The sequence below is a fragment of the Macaca mulatta genome, chromosome 7, assembly GCF_049350105.2.
Source record: "Macaca mulatta isolate MMU2019108-1 chromosome 7, T2T-MMU8v2.0, whole genome shotgun sequence".
In the NCBI taxonomy this organism is placed as follows: Eukaryota; Metazoa; Chordata; class Mammalia; order Primates; family Cercopithecidae; genus Macaca; species Macaca mulatta.
Genome location: NC_133412.1, coordinates 59,162,748 through 59,181,139, shown reverse-complemented (window position 1 = coordinate 59,181,139; position 18,392 = coordinate 59,162,748). Strand labels below are relative to the sequence as shown.

The 18,392-nt window shown below is 47.8% G+C and overlaps 1 protein-coding gene across 1 annotated transcript in view; it reads right to left on the bottom strand.

The window, feature by feature from the left end:
- CEMIP (cell migration inducing hyaluronidase 1) overlaps positions 1–18,392 on the bottom strand; it is a 171,862-nt gene that overhangs the window by 12,606 nt on the left and 140,864 nt on the right. The window contains exons 15-24 of the mRNA XM_015142864.3: positions 18,212–18,281; positions 17,185–17,313; positions 14,601–14,686; positions 13,547–13,678; positions 10,314–10,349; positions 10,077–10,232; positions 7,200–7,380; positions 5,781–5,996; positions 2,362–2,573; positions 1,240–1,425 (exon numbers count right to left, since the gene is read on the bottom strand). Of these exons, the coding sequence (XP_014998350.1) occupies positions 1,240–1,425; positions 2,362–2,573; positions 5,781–5,996; positions 7,200–7,380; positions 10,077–10,232; positions 10,314–10,349; positions 13,547–13,678; positions 14,601–14,686; positions 17,185–17,313; positions 18,212–18,281 (1,404 nt within the window). The remainder of the gene's footprint in view (positions 1–1,239; positions 1,426–2,361; positions 2,574–5,780; positions 5,997–7,199; positions 7,381–10,076; positions 10,233–10,313; positions 10,350–13,546; positions 13,679–14,600; positions 14,687–17,184; positions 17,314–18,211; positions 18,282–18,392) is intronic.

Genomic DNA, 18,392 nt, shown 5'->3' with positions numbered 1-18,392 from the left:
AAGCTCTATTCTCCAACAGCTTTATCATCAATAAAATGGATCGCTTCCTCTTCACCTGCCAGCTTGTCTGCCCCCAACTGGCTTAGCGCTTGTGTGGGGAGAAAGGTATTTTCTATTGCCCTCCCATCCCAACATTGTACTTATACTTTTGATTCTAAATTTTAATTTTCCCTTAATCAAATTGATGGAGCCATAAATAAGACAGATCACCTGTTATCAGTTTCCTTATCATTGGCTTCCATATAAGAATAGAAAACGGGCCATCAAATGATCTTTCACCCTTACTCCTCACAGTTTGCTATCGACCTCGCTGTGGAGCTGGCTTGGCATTCTTAAGATATTAGACTAAATTTCTTTTTAAGAGAGGGGATCAAAGAACTCCCAGGAACAGATACTCTGTTTTCATTTTATCTCTATTGAATAGAACCTAGTGCAGGTTAGTAAAAGGGTGAGGGGCTTTGAAGACAGACAGATCTAGGTTCAAATCCAGCTGGGTCAAATTTATGCTATGATCTCAGGAAGTCTCTCCTATTTTCCCTGTGCCTTCTTTGCCCATCTCTTTCACTCTCTCTCTCTCTCTCTCTCTCTCTCTCTCTCTTTTTTTTTTTTTTTTTTTTTTTTTTTGAGGTAGAGTCTCACTCTGTCACCCAGGCTGGAGTGCAATCTTGGCTCACTGCAACCTCTGCCTCCCAGGTTCAAGCAATTCTCTTGCCTCAGCCTCCTGAGTAGCTGGGATTACAGGCATGCACCACCATGCCCAGATGATTTTTGTATTTTTAGTAAAGATGGGGTTTCACCATGTTGGCCAGGCTGGTCTCGAACTCTTGACCTTGTGATCCGCACACCTCGGCCTCCCAAAGTGCTGGGAGGTGTGAGTCACCACGCCTGGCTGCCCATCTCTTAATCCTCTGCTCCAAGTGGGTTGTTGTGAGGATTTGAGATAATGTACCATGTTTTCTGGATTCTAAGATTTACTGCCTTCACTTTTTTTTTTTGAAATATGTAAATTCCCTACATGTATATGTATATTTAATAGAGTGTTTATTTTACTTTTAAAGCTTAACAGTTTTAAAAATGTCATTAATGTATGGGACAGCCAGCCTTAGAATCAAAATGCCTAGAAACATGTCTTACATTAATTGGCATTAACTACATGGCTGTTCTCAGACTTATTGGAAAGGCCAAGGGGACAAGATGAGGTCGAGCCACTTTCCTGCAGCCAGGTGGGCACCTGCTCACCCTGAGTCTTCGTCCCAGTAGTAGTGGCTCCTGCCAGGATAGCTCTGCTCCACTTTGTCCATCTGCAAGGTCCTCACAAAGACACCTGTCTTGGACGTTTGCTTCAGCAGGCGATTGTGAACATCCGAGAGGATGGAGAAGGTGGTGCCTCTTGGGTAGCAGAGCCCCACTCGGATCCAGTCGCCCCTAGGATTGGAAGTAGAGTCAGGTTACAAGCAAGGGTGTCCAGGCCACAGGGCCTCTGGAGCATGCCTTGGAGAAACAGACCAAAAAACCTCCACCAAATGACACCTCCACTTTTGTATGGGAAATTTTGAAAGAACACTTGCTGCCATGGCGACTGAGTTGCAGTGTTCAAGGAGTGAGGGAGAGACAATGGCCGCCTGTGAGCAGAGTCTGAATGCTTCACTGGTGTGTCTCCAGGGCCAACCCTGGGGGTGCTCCGTATGGAACTTTGGGAAAAAGACATTCTTTTTGTAGTTAAAGAGCACAGGATCCAAAGGACCTAGGCTCAGCCCCTTCTGGGTCCAGCTTGATTGTAGGGTCCATTTCATCTCTGCGGTCTCATTTCCCACATCTGATCAATGTCCGTCTCACAGAAATACTGTGACAAGTAAATAATGTGCATAGAAAATACTTGAATCTAAATATAGGAAGCCCTATCTAGATGCCCTCACCCTCATCACTTTATCTCGCAGAACCTCATTTCCCTCTCTGTAGGATGGTAACAACAATACCCAGATATTTTTGCCATCTATCGAGCACTCGCTAATGCCAGGTCCTGGGTGCCCACCATACCTCATCTCCCTAGATCCTCATTGCACTCCTGCACGATAATACTATCCTCAACTCAAAGATCAAGGAGCTCAGGCTCAAGAGGTTACATGCCCTACCCAAGGTCACCCATGCCGGAGCGGGGGCTTGGCCTGTGTCCTTTAATGCTTAACTCCTGGGTGATGTCAGCCCCTCTAGGTACTCCTGCAGGGATCAATCACATGGGCTAGCTTGTGGTTCCATAAGAGGCAAGGCCAGGACTTTGCAACAAGTCATCGTTATCAGCTTTGAGCTCAGTCAGAGCAGCTGCCCACAGATCTCACTGCTCCTGGCCGGGCACCCACTCACTTGTTGAAGTTGATGAGCCAGATGGCGAGTTCGGCGGGGGCCGTCTGGTCCCAGTGGATGGTGTAGCCCTTCTGCAGGGTGACAACCGGCTGGTACTGCTGGTAATGGGTGCTCCTGGTGAGCGCCCCCTCCAGGTAGAGAGGGTGGCTGGGGAAGTCATTCTTGATGATCTTCATTCGCAGGTTACTGGTCTTGTAGGCTTGAATGTACATCTTTTAAAACCCAAAAAGGAAACACACAATGAGGCTATTACAAAGGGTTATTCCAAGAGTGTCTGGTTAACATCTGACTACAGACTGCACTTTCAAAGGCACTTTCTCTTTACAGAACCCTTTTTAGAAGGCTTGAATGAAAGAAAGGCCAAATAAGGGGACATCTCTTTCTGCTGGTGGACACAGCCCAGGCCTTACTGTGTAATCCAGCTAATGCTTTCTGTGCATCTTCATAAAAGTGCTCTGTTGAGCTTCCAGTGGAAATTTGAGAAGAGCCTGCATAATAGTCAGATGGCAAATTTTGGACAAAGGACAGAGATGTGGACGGAGGAGGAAGGGAGTGAGAGAAAGAGAGAACTTTTATAATTCTACCATAAAATGCAACTCGCCTATAACTGGCAGTTACTCTGCCTGCATTTGAGAGAGTGCCTGGGTGTGTTGGCCTATTTCTCCCTCCTACTCCCTCTCAGTGTCTGGCCCCTGAGGCCAGTCCTTGTGGTGCCACAACACACTGCATGAATAAATGGTGCCTCATTGCAGAGGAAAAACCGAAAGCAAGACTGTCAGCCATTGAGATCCAGGGACCTAAGAGCCTGGATGCTTTAGCCCAGCATTGGTTTAAAACACTGTGTCGGCCAGGCACAGTGGCTCACGCCTGTAATCCCAGCACTTTGGGAGACCGAGGTGGGCGGATCACCTGAGGTTGGGAGTTTGAGACCACCCTGACAGACATGGAGAAACCCTGTCTCTACTAAAAATACAAAATTAGCCGGGCGTGGTAGCACATGCCTGTAATCCCAGCTACTAGGGAGGCTGAGGCAGGAGAGTCTCTTGAACCTGGGAGGCGGAGGTTGTGGTGAGCCAAGATCACGCCATTGCACTCCAGCCTGGACAAGAGTGAAACTCTGTCTCAAAAAACAAAACAAAACAAACAAAACAAAACAAAACAAAAAAAACCCACTGTGTCCTGTTTTATGGCACATCCCAAATTCATAAAACGATATCCCCATAACTGTGGCCAAGAGAGACAATCACACCAATGTGCAATGATGTTGTGCTTTTGGAAAGAAGTGGTTATCTTCCTCTCTAGTTTTATCGCATATAAGATGGAAAGAGAAACCAACCCTGCCCATCTTAGGGAGTTGCCCTGAGTATCAGAAGGTAAAGGATACATTAAAGCATTTTGTAAGATGTAAAGTGAAGGGAAAATACTATGGATAACAGTTAACCAGTTGCCAGTTATGATAATCTGGCAAGCTCTAACAATGAGCTTTTCTTCACAGAAGATAAGCAACGTATCAGAAAGAAAGTGTGGGAAGGAAAATCAAGGCTCCGTATGGGATACCTAGACCTTGAGCTGAGGCTGTGTAATGCTAACAGCATGGATGCCAGGCTTGAGGGTTTGGTCATCCTTCAATTACTCAGGGCATGACTGTCCTCCATCAGCTCCCTTCTGACTCCACTTCCCTTCTTATCTTTCTCAGACCATCACATCAACCACTCACTCCCATTAGGATCTTGGCCCTTCCTCTGCCCACACCTGCAGCAGAAGCCTCCCCCTGACTCATTGCACAGCTCCGCCTCTCCCAGGGCTCTTGAGCAGAGCTGAGAAAATCCCACAGCCTGGGAGAGAGATGCCTCTGCAAATGCACCGCCTCCAGTCTCCGCTAGGTTTTCAACACTGCCAGGTGCTCCTTCCACAAGCTTCTTGTCAACATTTTCCACTCTCTACAGCAGCTCTTCCAAATCTTTATCACTCTCTGGAGGTTACTTTCCTCAAGCCCAATCCCCAAATTCTCAGCACATGACATCACCTTCTACTGCAGAGAGAAACACCCTCAGCTTCCTGCCTTCTGCCCCAGTCTTCCTGTGGTCCTTCTTCCTGCTAAATGCTAGCCCTGCCACCTCCGCTGGCACCTGACCCCCACCAGCTGCACCCTGTGCCCCCTTTGCCCCTTATGGCCCTTTTCCTTCAGCCCAACACTATCTCCCTCTCCTATCACTCCTCCACACCCAAACCACCATTTAGCTCTTTTCTAACACCCCAATTCCTGACACCCACAGTGGTGATAATAATGCCTGCCTTGTAGGATAGTTTTGAAGACAGCGTCTTCATTCATACATGTTTCCTTCACTCTCTGAGATGATCTGGCTCACTGTGAACCTGACAATTCATTTTGTCAGGCCTCTCTGCCCTTAGTCATTTATTCATTAGTCATTCATCAAAATACTAGAAGTAACAATAATATAATAATAGCTAACTAATATTTTCAGTTCTGCCCCATTCTAGGCACCATCTAGACCTGCCCTGTCCCTCATGTGGCCACTGAGCACTGGACATGTGGCCACTGTGACTCAGGATCTGAATTTTAAACTTTAATTCATTTAAATTTCAAAACAAAAGCAATGTAAATATTTTTTCCTATCCCATTACCCTGATTTGATCATTACATATTATATACATGTATCAAAATATCATGCATGCTCCAAGAGAATATACTATATAGCAATAAAAATGCAAAAATAAATTTAAAATAAAATTAAAAATTCACATTAAACACAACGTTATTGTTTCAGTAGGACTACACTTCCCTTGATTGAAAATTGAGTGGGCAACAGTGGATTTTGAAGACAGAAAAAAAAAACAAGAACTGTTTAATGATTTTCTACACTGATTCATGTTGAATGATAGTATTTTGAATACAATTAAAGTATTATTAAAATTAAATTATGTTTCTTTTTACTTTTTAACATGGCTACCAGAAAATTTAAGATTACATGTAAGGCTTGCATTATATTTCTATTGGATAGGGCTGGTGAAACATTTTACATGTATTTTCTGAAACCACCCCCAAAATCTCGCTAGGAAAGTTCAACTATTTTATAGGTGAGGAAACTGAAGCTCCAAGAGTCCAAGTAATTTGCCCAAAGTCCAATGGTAAGTGTTGGAACCTGACTTGAATCGAAGCATTTGACCCAGAGGGTTCTTTTTTTTCTAAGCATTCTGTTTACCAAGTGTTTTGATTTTAACTTTGTAAAAATCCTACTGGGTGAGAGGAAAAAAATTAAAAGAAAGAAAGAAAAAGAAAAAAAAATTCTGTATCTCTTTGTGCCCTGAGACAGAGCTAGGCATACAGTAGACACTCAGTGAATGCTTGTTGCATGAGTGAATAAGTGAGTGACCGGCCCCCAGAAAGGTGTCCCCACCTGTGCATAGCGCCCACTGCAAATGGCCCCTCTCCAGTCGGGAACATTGATGCAGTCTGGGTGCCGGACCAGCCAGTTGTCATCCTTCGTGAGGTAGGAGCCAGGGTACTCGGACACGGAACCATCGACGTCATGGAACACAGATGTCTTATCCCCATCCATGTCCAGCTGGTTGAACCAGGGCCCAGGCTCTCCGAAGAACACTCTGGAAGTAATCTAAACAGAGCCCAGGAAAGTTAGGCAGGGCTAGAAGGTGAAGGGAAACTGCAGCCGTCATCAGGCCAGGGTGAGGTTTCCGATTTCCACTGACATTACAAGCCAGCCAAAACAAAGATGCTCTCGGGCACTGAGAGAAACCGCAAGGCTGACCCCTCCGATGCAACCGGAGTCACAGTCAAAGGTTCACCGTGCCTCAACTCCCAGACCTAGCACACACTCTTGGCCTCTGCTCGCTGGAGGGTTGGCTGCTGTGGGTGAGCTTGGAGACTGCTCTGACACACAGGCTTCACCAACTGCAGAGATGGAGGAGGGGGACTGAGGACTGTGAGTGTGAATGTGTGTGAGAGGGAGGTGGTGGTGATGTGTGTATGAGAAAGGGCACACACACGTTTACACATACACACACACACGGGGGCATCCATGTGCGGGAGAAAATGTGTGTGTGGCATGTTTCAGGAAGACAGTTTTGCAGCATGGGCCCTCTCAGATTTCCATGACTGACCTTTTTCAGGCCCTCAGTCGCCTGAGTAAAGATATTAAGTCATTTCAGTTTCACATCATTTCCCTCAGCCTGCCAGAAACTGGGCAAACAGGCAAAAGGCAGGAGCAGGGAGGAGAAGGAGGGAAAAGTCTGGGAATCCATAACCTGAAGGAAATGCACAGGAGGCCTGGCCCCGGCTGGTCTCACGGGGCAGCCCTTGCTCCTGATCTCCTAATCCTCAGCTCCTCTTCTGCCTTCTCTGTCTAGGGCAAGGAAGGCTCTGTTTATAGTCTGCTCTTGGGGAGAGATTAAACAGAACATCATCACTTAAGACTTCCCTTGGAAACTGTGGGGCTTGTTAGATTCTTTGTGCCAACTCAGGTGGCCTGGTCATAAGACTCAGTTTGTCAAAGTCAAGACCCTTGGAGGAACAGCCTAGGAACCTCGATCCACACGTCGGGGTCCTCTGGAGGCTGGCCTGAGTTTTGAGCAGGGAGAGAGCAAGCGGGCATTTACCCAGACCTGACCTGTGGGGCAACCTACGCTTGTACTTTTCCAGTTTGGATGAAGAGCAAACTGGGACATGGCCCAGCCTAGTTGGAGGAGGCTTTTCAACCCCTGCGGTGGTGGCAATAGCTCAAACTCTGGGCCCCAGGGGACTTGTGAATCACCATCCAAAGTCTGGGTTTGCCGGGAGTCTGCCGTGGCGCCTCACTCACCGGAACGTCCTCAAAGGCAATGCCGGTCACGTTGTTATGGGGGCAGCTCTGCCAGGCATTATTCAGGCGGAAGGCCAGGGCGCTGGTGTGCCGGCCCTCCAGGGCCACAAACTTTCGGAAAGTGCAGTTTTGGATGTTGATGGGGCCATCATAGAACTGAATTCCTCTAATCGGAAAATTCCTATGGAGTTAAGGAAGATGTCAGTCTAAATGTTGTCCATTCCTATGGAGTTAAGGAAGTAAGATGTCAGTCTAAATGCCATGTTGTTTGCCCCTTCTGAGGTGGATGGTAGCAGAGACTTCCTGGGTAAAACCATTCCTGATCCCCACCTCTAGCAACTCCCCCTGCCCCAGATCATTACTGATTCATTAATTAATGAATTATTAATTCATCAATTAATTTAAAGCATGTATAGACAAACTAATTGTCAATGAATGACTGCCAGATGAATGGATGGATGGATGAATGGATGGATGAGTGAATGAATATCCATCTAGTTGCTGGTTTGGAGTTTGGAGAATGGTCCTGTATTTCAACATTTCCCCCAGTGTTTCCATTATATAAAGAGTCATTGGGTAAATACTGTAAATACCACTGGAGCATGCCAATAATATGTTTCTTGGGAAGGTAGAGCTGTTAGTCATTATCGCCTTAGCTTTAGTTGCTATAACAATTTAATCAGATTAAGACCCACATGAGTTTCTCCTCTGTGAGTAAGCCTTTCACACTGTCAGTGTGCTGGGTTTGGGAAACAGAGGGGAAAAGAACACAGAATGGAAGGTGATAAACATGTGATAAAAGTAATTGTAAGGCAACATTTTCAGCACCCCTAGAAGAAAGGGAGGTCCCACTGAAAAGCAAGACTGTGGACTGACAGAGAACCCCAAGAAGGCCCTGAGACCCAGAAGGAGGTAGGAAGCGGCCACAGGCTTGGACGTGGAGGTAGGAGAGACTGGACAAGAACTGGTGACTTAAAGATTTTGCCTTGGTCTAGCATGGAGTAGGTTGCTCAGACACACTTCTCCCATTGTCTCAGACTCCTGAGCAGAGCACAGGAAACAAGGGTCTGGGAGGTTGGCTGGGCTTCCTGGTGGCCCTTCTTGGGCCTGGCCCCAGTCTAGGCTTGCTCTTTCTCCAAACCCAACATGTATGCTTATGCTGGTGTCTCTATATCTGGGTCAAGCCCATTCTCTTCCACAGTAAATATAAAGAAGAAAAGATAGAAAGATGGAAAAAGAAGCAGAAAAAATATCTGCCCACAGGGAGAGACCATACTCCAGTTGTCCCTGATCTTCAACCCTGGGCTCCCTTCCTTTCCAATATGGTTCCTTGAGGAAGACCCTAGCCACAGCAGTCATGGTAACATGCCTTCAGCGGGCACCAAAGCCTCCTTGCATTTCTATATTTTTATGTTTATAATTGATTAACATCATGACCTAGAATCCTGATTCTCATGGGGTGGCTCCATGCATTTTTTCATTTCACATATTTTGGAGACAGTCCATTTTTACTAGCTCTATACTTAGGTTTTACACTTCAGCCTGACCCAGCTCTATACAAGATGGATCAACCATGATGAGGATTGCAAGGTCTTAGGTTCCTACTTGCAGATGCAATTTGAGGAACATGCCTCAGTCTGATAGGTTTCCATAAACAGGATCACCTTTGGAAGTCATCAGAGCATTCTGGCCCTGGGAGGCTGCTAACTCTTGGCAAAGAAACCCTGAACGTGCAGATTCAGGGTCACTCATACAAATGCTGAAAGGGACTGATCCGTCACTCAGGTTAGACAGAAGGAAGGGCTTCTCCCACCTCGTGCTGAAGGAGATCATGATTTTGCCTTTGCAAAGTCTTTTCCATGTCCACTTGGGTTGGAAGTTTTAGGTCAATGTGTATTTTGTGCCCTGGCTCTAGTAGTAGAAATTACATCTTCCTAGAGAAAGAGTAGAAAGCTTAGAAAGACAAGAAGGGCTGATCTTATCATCAGGAGCACAGGGACCACCATGCTGCTCACAGGCTCTGAACCTTGCTCTCTGGCTTAAATTCACACCTGAGCAGAAACACCAGCAGAAGAAGGGAGATTTCCTCACCACTGACCCAGCCTGTGGCTTTCCAAGGAATTGACTGAGTTCATTATCCCTGTTTGCTCATCAACCTTCCAAGTCACTCACTCACTCTCCACCCACCTGCTTATTGTCTGACCTTCATTTGAACTTCCCCAGCTGCAGAGCCCAGGACTCCTCAGGACAGTCCTGCTATTCTGTTGTTGAGCATATCTGATGTAAAAAGATCCATCCTTCTTGCAGTAAACTAACCCTAAGGACCATTGTAGAATGAGTCTCATCCCCTATGTGCACAGCAGCTCTGAGAACATGCAACAATATCCCCCATGTTGTCCCCAAAGTGATGATCCTGTCTCCTATTTGAAGACCCCAACCTGCATGTGACATGGCTTCAGCTTTTGTCACCCTCCTGGTTATTCTCCTTTAAGTGTGCTTTGGCCAGACTCTATCGCTCTCCCATCCTCAGGAGTGGATGCAACACTCCAAGTGAGTGTGCTGTCAGAGAAAAGGACTCATGATCCCTGATCCCAGACACTAAATTCCCATTAACGTAGCCCAGGAACACATTACGCATTTTGATGGCCACATTACCCTGTTGACTCATATTCCACACCATTTTTTGACTTCTCTCTCCCCATTCCAGATTTCATCCCTTAATTGTTAGTCTCAGTCAGCTCAATGATTCCTCTGGCTGGTAGAGGACAGAAGAATTCAGAGTCAACAGGTAGAAACTACCCATTAAGTTTTTCCCTTCCAACACAGCCACTTAGGTTAAGCCACTCAGAACAAGGAGCTACATGGTTGCAAACCTACTGGCCTATAGGGAGGGTCCTTCCACTATGGTCCAAGCCACCGGGGCCCCAGATCCTATTGTCCATCATTTCTGTCCCCACGTTGCCGCTCTCGCCAACAAACAAACTGTTCTTTATCTCTTGCTTGGAGCCGTCATCATATGGGAAAGTTCCACCACTGTAGAGAGAAGATGTTTAAGGTGAGATGTCCAGAGACAAGATCCCACAGAGGTCCAAATACAATGACAGTTGCCCTTACCTGGCCAGGGTTAGGCCGATGCCATTGTCAGCAAACCTGTGGACAAGAGCAGATAGATAGTCAGAGCATGTCCTGGCCTCACATTCAGTGGAGTCGTGGAGAGAAGGACACTTCCCTGCCCTTGGAGTCAAACTGAATACCATGCAGAGGAAGGAGTCTCTTTGTAAGCAGAGGTGTGCTCTGGGAGTTGTGGCTCTCCTGTTCTACACAGGAAGGGGATGTTCTGGGTCCCCTCCCACTCCAACTCTGACTCTAGAGAGAAAACAGTGACCTCTGTGGCTCTCCATGTTCAATGGCATTGACAGCATGCAGACTGGGGTCCATGAGCCTCCCTCTCCAGCCCTATCCTCTGTGATTCCAGGACTTAGTTTGGGGTTGGGTCAGGAGAACTTGAGAGTTCAGGAGAACCTGAGAGCTGGTTCGCTCTCAGGACCAGCACCAGGGAAAGGTGGAGTATGTGAATGCACTTCTATTTTTTTCTTTTACCATCTTCACTACTGTTTCAGCCATAGAGAGAGGCAACAATAGCTACTTTTCAAGTTTCCGGGAAGTCAGGCAGATGCTGGCCCTGAGAAGGGCAGGAAGTCATTTTGCAATTGCGCTGGAACCATCTCGTTAGCTCCTTTTCACCTCTGCCCTTTTTAGGGGTCAGATGAGCATGCTCCTGGGGGGTGTCTGATTGCGAGGGCCAAGGGACTACACAGAATCCAGAGCTGAGTCTTGGGTCCGTGCTACCACAGACTCTAGGGCCAAATACGGTGGCTGCCTTCACTTCCTGTGTCCCAGGGGTAGATTTAACTGGTCTCCATGCCTCTGCTCCTTCCATCTGTCCTGTCCACCCTACCAGGCTCATCTCAAAGTGCCATTCTCACCAACCTTTCTGCTCCCTAAAATTTCCATGGCTTTATATCCTTCATAGATCCAAGCTCAAGGGCCTGGTGAATCCACAACAGCTGCACCAGGCTGGTCCCGGTGGCCGGCATGCTCTCTAATTCCCAATATACTTTTTCATACTCTGCTCACCCTCTTTCAGACACATGGACCTTTTTCTTTTTCTGAAGCACATTTAGTTCGAATGAATCATTCCAGTCCCATCATTAGGGCACTGTCTACTCCATTTATTTTCCAAAACTTCCTGAGTCTTGTCTCCCAGACCGCTCCATGGCTTTTTGTCATTGCTTCTGTCCCCCAGTGCTCGGCTCCTGGTTCCCTCATTCTTCCAATCCTTGAAGGGATCCCTATCTTCTGTCAGCCTCTATTGCACCAACCTTGTCCACACATAGGACCACAGCCTTGGTGCCAGCCAGATCCTAGGCTACCTTGGAATGAGTCTGGTGGGAGAGTAAAAGACACACCCACTTTGGCAGGAGGGGTCTTCGCAATTTTTCTTACTGCCCTAAATCTGGCATTCACCGTCTCTTTAGGGACCTAAACTCTGAAATGCCCACAACCAGAACCAAGAGATTTACCGAACTTAGGATACTGCGAAGAATTTTGGCATTGACACCATCTAGTTTCTCTTCAACCCAAGGCTTCCACCCACCTTCTTCATAGTGCCCCTCCCAAGGATGCTCTAGGGTCTGCTCTAGAGATAAGGAGCCTGGCAGCTTATCACATAGACTGGTGTCTTATATGGTAGGAACGCTTTTCCTTCTCCAGAGCTGAAACCTGCTCCATGCCTATCACTTTTGCCTTCTAGAGCCAATCAGAACAACCCTGTCCCCTTCCCCTAAATGCCCTTCAGAAACCCAGAATCAGCTCTCTTCTTTCCCGTCCCTTCTTCTTAAAACGAATGACTTCTTTTCTTGCAAAATGAAGGCCCCTCGGCCTGGCAAAGTGACTCACGCCTGTAATCCCAGCACTTTGGGAGGCCAAGGTGGGCAAATCACAAGGTCAGGAGTTTGAGACCAGCCTGACCAATGTGGTGAAACCCCATCTCTACTAAAAATACAAAAATTAGCTGGGCGTGGTGTCGCATGCCTGTAATCCCAGTAACTCGGGAGGCTGAAGCAGGAGAATTGCTCGAACCCAGGAAGCGGAGGTTGCAGTGAGCTGAGATTACACCATTGCACTCCAGCCTGGGTGACTCATCACAGATGAGAGTGAGACTCCATCTCAAAAAAAAAAAAAAAAAAAAAAAAGAAGGCCCCCTCAGTCTCTCTGACTCTGTTTTTAGGTTTTGTTTTTTTGACTTTTTTTAAAAAAAATTTTATTGTTTATTTTTGGCCACTGCCTGCTGCCATTCTATGCCCCTGCCTGGCTGGGAGACCCGAAAGCCTTTGCACCTCCCCTTCTTTGTCTCTCATGCATCTTCCTGGGGCTCCATTGCTAAGTCAGTTTCTCCCCAGATCTCTGCATATCTGAGCAGCCTTTCTCTCCCTCCCTCTCTCTCTTCTCTGTCAATGCTGTGTCTCTGCTTTTCTCCTCACATACTTTTCAATTTATCTTGTTCCCTTTCACCTTTATTTCTCCTTTACTTGGTCACAATAAAATAGAGAAATATGTTTATTTCCTAATAGGGTTTCTGATTTCCCATTTTTAACACAAAAGGCAGACAAGGAGACATTTCACAATACTCCCTGGAAACAAATCCCAGCTCTGCTGACTGTGCCTTCTGGATCTTGTCCAGCATGTGCCAGTCACTTATATAGGGACTTCATATGAGAGCTCAGCGTTCCCTGCCTTTTTCATTTGAGTCTTGGAGTCCAGTGAACTGTAGCTCCAAGTTCCAGTTCAAACACTAGCTAACTGCATGACCTTGGGAAATTCACTAAACTGAAACTCAGTTTATCATCTCTAAAATGGAGATTGTAATTTATGTGTTTGAGAAACATGGTAAGAAAGAAATGCAACTAAGGCTTCCACACAGTAAGTGCCCAGAATATTCTGGCTTCTTTCTTCTTCCCTCCCTTAGCTGATGGGCCGTGTGACCTTGAGAGAGCCAAGACCAATGACTATTTGGAAGCAAATCATAACCCGCAGCACCTGGCGCTATGGGCTGAAGCCAATATGCTGCTTTTAGGTTTTGCTTTTTCTGATTTTTTCTTTGTTGTTGCTGTTTTTTGGCCACTGCCTGCTACCATTCTATGCCCCTGCCTCGCTGGGGGACCAGAAGGCCAAACGTCAGTATGTCTGGCTTCCCCTCTCTGTTTTGCTCTCCTCTCTCTGTGGGGGGCTGAGGGAAGACGCGCCATGCCCCCTTTGTGCCAAAGCCACACGCCACTCTGACTCACCGGCAGCTGTCCAGCCACACATCCCCACCGCGCAGCCAGGCCCCATGGTCCTGGTTCTTGTAGGCAATGAAGTGCTTGATGATGGCTGGCTCCCGAGGCTTCAGCGGGTCAGCATCCTGGTGAGGGCTATATCTGCAGCACACCATGGGGAGGGCACAGGTGGTGGTTTTGGGGGCACACCTCTGCTTCTGGGCTCTGTAAGCCTCTCTCTACTCACAGTACCCAGGAAGGCACTGACTAAACAGAAACCCATTTGCATTGCCTGGGCTCTGGAATGAACTTTCTGAGTTCATCACAGAAGCAAGAGGTCACTCCTCCATCAGCCCATGCAGGCTCCTCACATACTGAAGAACCTGCCCCCAAGTGGGTCAAAGCACAGAGGAAAGTTCAGACAGCCATTCCCACAAGGGCATGTGACATAGTCCTCGTGGCCCAGGAGAAGAGTCTGGAGATACCCAGCTCTCGCACTAACTGGCAGGTCACCTTGAACTAGTGCCTTTTCTGAGCACTTCTTAGCTACAAAACGGAGTGGACTATCATGTTACCATATTACCCACTTTTGATGGAGAGCAAGCAACTTGTCTCTTTAAAGGAGATTGGTTTTGCTAATTACCTTGAGGTTTTTAAAGCACCTTTTAAAAGTTGCCCCTGGCTTTCAACTGAACAGTAGGTTTATTTATAGGCATGACCTGCATGTTCTTTCCCATTAAATTGATGGTAAAATTCTTCCCTTCTATTCTCTTCATCTTTTCATCCTGGCCCAACCTACTGTGGCCCTGGCTCATTTCTGCTGACTTACCAGCTATTCACTTTGCTGAGGGATCTAGAAACCTCTGGGAATTTCTATCTTCCTTTGGCTACTGGAGCTGGAATCCTAATTCAGACTTTACTCTGCTCAGGTTTTCACCATTGTACCCCCAGCATATAGCTCAATGCCCAGCACAAAGCAAGGGCTCAACAGATGCTCAGGGAATGAATGAGTGATTGAAGGAGGGGGAGGCAGGAACTGGAGTGCAAGGTCACCATGGACTGTGTCTTCCCAATGGCTGAGTACCTGGCAGAGATGATCGAGAGGAAGGGCCGCTTGTCCTTGGCAGAGGCCTCAGTGGTTTTGACTCCGTTGTCTATGATCATGCCAGCCTGCAGGGAAGAGATATTGAGGGACACATTAACTTCTACTGTGGGCTAAAGGCATCTTCTCACACTCAGCCTCACTGCATACTTCTGAATGCTCCAGGAAAACCGGCTCTGTTCTCAGGCTGCATCAACAGAAGTAGAGGATCTACAGTAAGGTAGGTGAAGATGCTGCCTTATTCTGCTTTGCTCAGACCAAATCTGGAATATTTGACCTCTTTGAGGAGCATATGTGGAAAGTGAGGTCTAGAGAGATTATATATCTTGTCCAAGGCCAAATGGCAAAGTCCATGTGCAGAACCCATACTGCTTTGGACAGCCCAGGCCCCAAGTCAAGAACAACAGGTGTACACTCGGAGGAAATTTATCTGCTGTGATTTAAAGCAAATGCTGAACCTAAGTCCCATCGTTACCTTGGACAGGGGACAGTGACCTTCCCACAGTCTCATTTTAGCTCCTGTCTGTCTTGAAGACAGAATCTGGCTTTCTTGTTTGACTCTAAATATGTCCACTTTGTCAGCCATGGGGTAGGGAGAAATCAAGGCAGCTGAGTGATGCTGCCCAGGGAGGCCACCATTCAGTCTTCATTCCTTTCTGGATTCTCTTGGCCTCTTGTGAATGCTCAAACTCAGATTTCTCTTCTTTAGATAACTGGAGGGCACTGTGGTCATGTCATTCTCCCTCTGGCTTATAATTCAGCAGCAGTGATGTGAGTCAGATGATGTGGGGTTGACTCACAGCTCTACTCCCACTAACTGACTGGGCAAGTCCCTTCACCTCCTTAGCCTCAGTGATATCATCTGCAAAATGCGCTAGTAACACCTATGTCACAGGATGGTTATGAGGACCCAATAAGAGACCCCAGGTGAAGCCTCCTGGAACAGGTCCCTCTCACTGTGGATGTGGAGTCAAGGCTTACTGGGCATGAACACCAAGGGCGGGACCTCCTCCTTAGCTTAGACAATTGAATCATCCAGCTGGAGGCTCCTCTTCACTCCTTCCCTCCCTGCCTCAGAGAATGAGACCTGCCACCTTCCTCAAGACCCACCCCCGCCCCACCCATAAGCCCTTGCATCCCTGCTTGTTAGAAACCATTCACCTGCATGCACTCCTCCCCTTTCCAGCCTCTCCACACCTGCTAGGTTCTATGTGGCCCACCTCTCTTCTCATGAAGCCTTCCCAAGGGGTGGGAGTGGGGGGTTTCTTGACAAGCAGCCAACACATTCTCTCCACTGTTCCCCCTGCCACCAACAGCAGCATGCCCCCTGCACCTGCCTTTGTATGAAGACAGCTCTCTGAGGGCCATGTCAGCCTCTAAAATGCCCTCTCTGATACCCTGCACTAATTCTCCTCTGTCAAGGTGAGACTGTTGTCCTCCACACCTCTGCTCACTGCTCGATGACACTACCCTCTTCCTAGTTCCTGGGATATGACACTGCCTGGGGACTCTTCTTCTCTTTCTGCCGTTCCACTCTGCAACTGCTCACCCCTTGCCCCACCCTGCAATTGCTCGCCCCTTGCCCCACCCCATCTCCTAGGTGTAAGCACAGATCTATTCTGAGACTGTGTCTCTTCATTTTGGTCTTCTCTCTGGTTGGGCTTTTACAAATCTTTTTACTTTTTGACTCTGAATGTATCCGTTTCCTTCGAGGAACATCAATTTTTCTTCATTGGTATCATTAGGGATTGGACCAGAACACCAGCCTAGGCATTTGGGAGTCTGCCTGTGCACTGCCCTGGCATCCTTGAGACCACCTCTGCCCCCACAAACAGCGTCTCTGGTCTCAGCCATGCTCCAAGCTCCATTCCTATGCCCCACGACTCTGGTCTTGACTGCTGTCCTTACTGGGAGGTCCTTGACAGACTTGAGATCCCAGTCATCTTGGTATGCCCTCTGTCCCCCAGTGCCTAGCTTGGTGCTGGACACAAAAGCAGGTGCTTAGGACATATTGATGAGCAAATGAAGATGACTGAGGACTTTGTGTCCCACCTGCCCACTGAGCTCTGTACAGATGCAGCAACCCATTCATTTCCCAGGAAACAAGACAAGGGCAAACAGCAAAGAGGATGCCAATGCTGCCTCCACCTTCCTTCAGAGCCACGTCTTGATTTCCTTCAGCTTATGGATCAGGCCTAACTTTTCATGGTTGAGACTACACCCAGACCCGCCAAGTGAACTGCAAACCAAATTCAGGTGCCCAGCTCAGGGGCCACCAAGAGAAGCTCTCCCCCCGTCAGCATGAGTGAAAGCACAACTTGTTCCTTTTGGCTCTGGCCATATGCTAAGTCCATGCCCGTGCAGGAACCACCACAGGAGATTTGTGTGAAGAATGTGGCCAATGGCCTGGGAGGCCTCACAAGGCTGCTCCATTTTCTTCGAGACCAGCATTAAGAATGCAGTTGTTCCCAGCTCTCGCCAACTGGTTGTCCCGGCTCTAATCATCTGCAGGCCTGGGAAGGGGACCGAGAGGCTGGCCAGAGGGGCGCAGTCTGGAAGGACTTACCCGGTAGTTGGAATGTGCTCGGTTGTTATAGAATTTTCCCAGTGGAATGTGCTCTGAATAACCTGGGGAGTACATTCCCACGGAGGGGCCCGTTGGTACGTGGTGAAAAATAAACCAAAATCCAGTTTCCTGTTGGGGAAGGACAGAAGGGAAAAGCCACAGCGTTCAGCCTCAGAGAGCTCCTGGGCAAGGTGGCCACGCAGCCCACGCTGGAGGTGGGTCTAGTATCTAGTGCCGTCACCCACACCAGCCCTCAATGCCTACCCCCAACACACACCTCCGTGTGGTCCAGTCTGGAGGGAAAACAGTGACAAGTAGAGCCCACCATGAGAGTTGAAGCCCGTCATGGGTTCCTACTCTATCAGACATGGCTCGGAACTGTTGCATTTCAATCACTGTGGGCTTAAACTCCTCTTCCTGACACACAGGGAGATTTCATTGTCTGCTTTCCCCTTCATTCTACAGATAAGGAAGCTAAGTTCCAGGTCAAGGTCAGGGTCCCAAGGAAGGCCAGAAGCATGAATGGGTGGGTGAGAGCAGGGCTGTGTGGATGGAATGCTGTGGCCGCCACCTCCCAGCTGTGTGTGTGCCCCTGGGCATGTCAGCTCTCCTAGCCTTAGCTTCCTCCCCTATCAGATGGGGATAATAATAGTACCTGCATCACTGGGTTCTTATAAAAATCAAATTATGTGAACTTACAACACTGATACGTCAGGTACCTTTCTAAGCTAAAATCATGGCATTCTAATATGATTTATTATACATAAAGCATTCAGTGTTCACTAACTATGGTCACCAGTGTATTATGAAGTGACAGGGCTGTCCTTTAAAACCAAGTCCAAAGGACACCCCCTGCCCTACCACCCCCAGTCTGTTGTTTTCCTCTTCACTGTAGCTAAGCCTGTCTGCATGGATATCTGGGCTTGGGGCTCAGAGCACAGATACTTCAAGGTAAGCCTCAGGAGCTGTCTCCCAGACTCCAGTCCCTACCCTCACTTTCTGCCAAAGAAGGGATACTTCTGCTCACCTCAGATCCTGCAGCAGCACAGTTTATGAGGTTGTTGTTGGGATTGGCCATCCAGAAGGTGGACACAGCACTGCAGGGAGGGCAGAGATACCTGAAGTCAGATAAAGGCCACCAGGGGTCATCCTGCCACACGGCAGGTGCAGGTCAGGCACTCTGATATTGGCCTGAGAGTCTCTTTTTT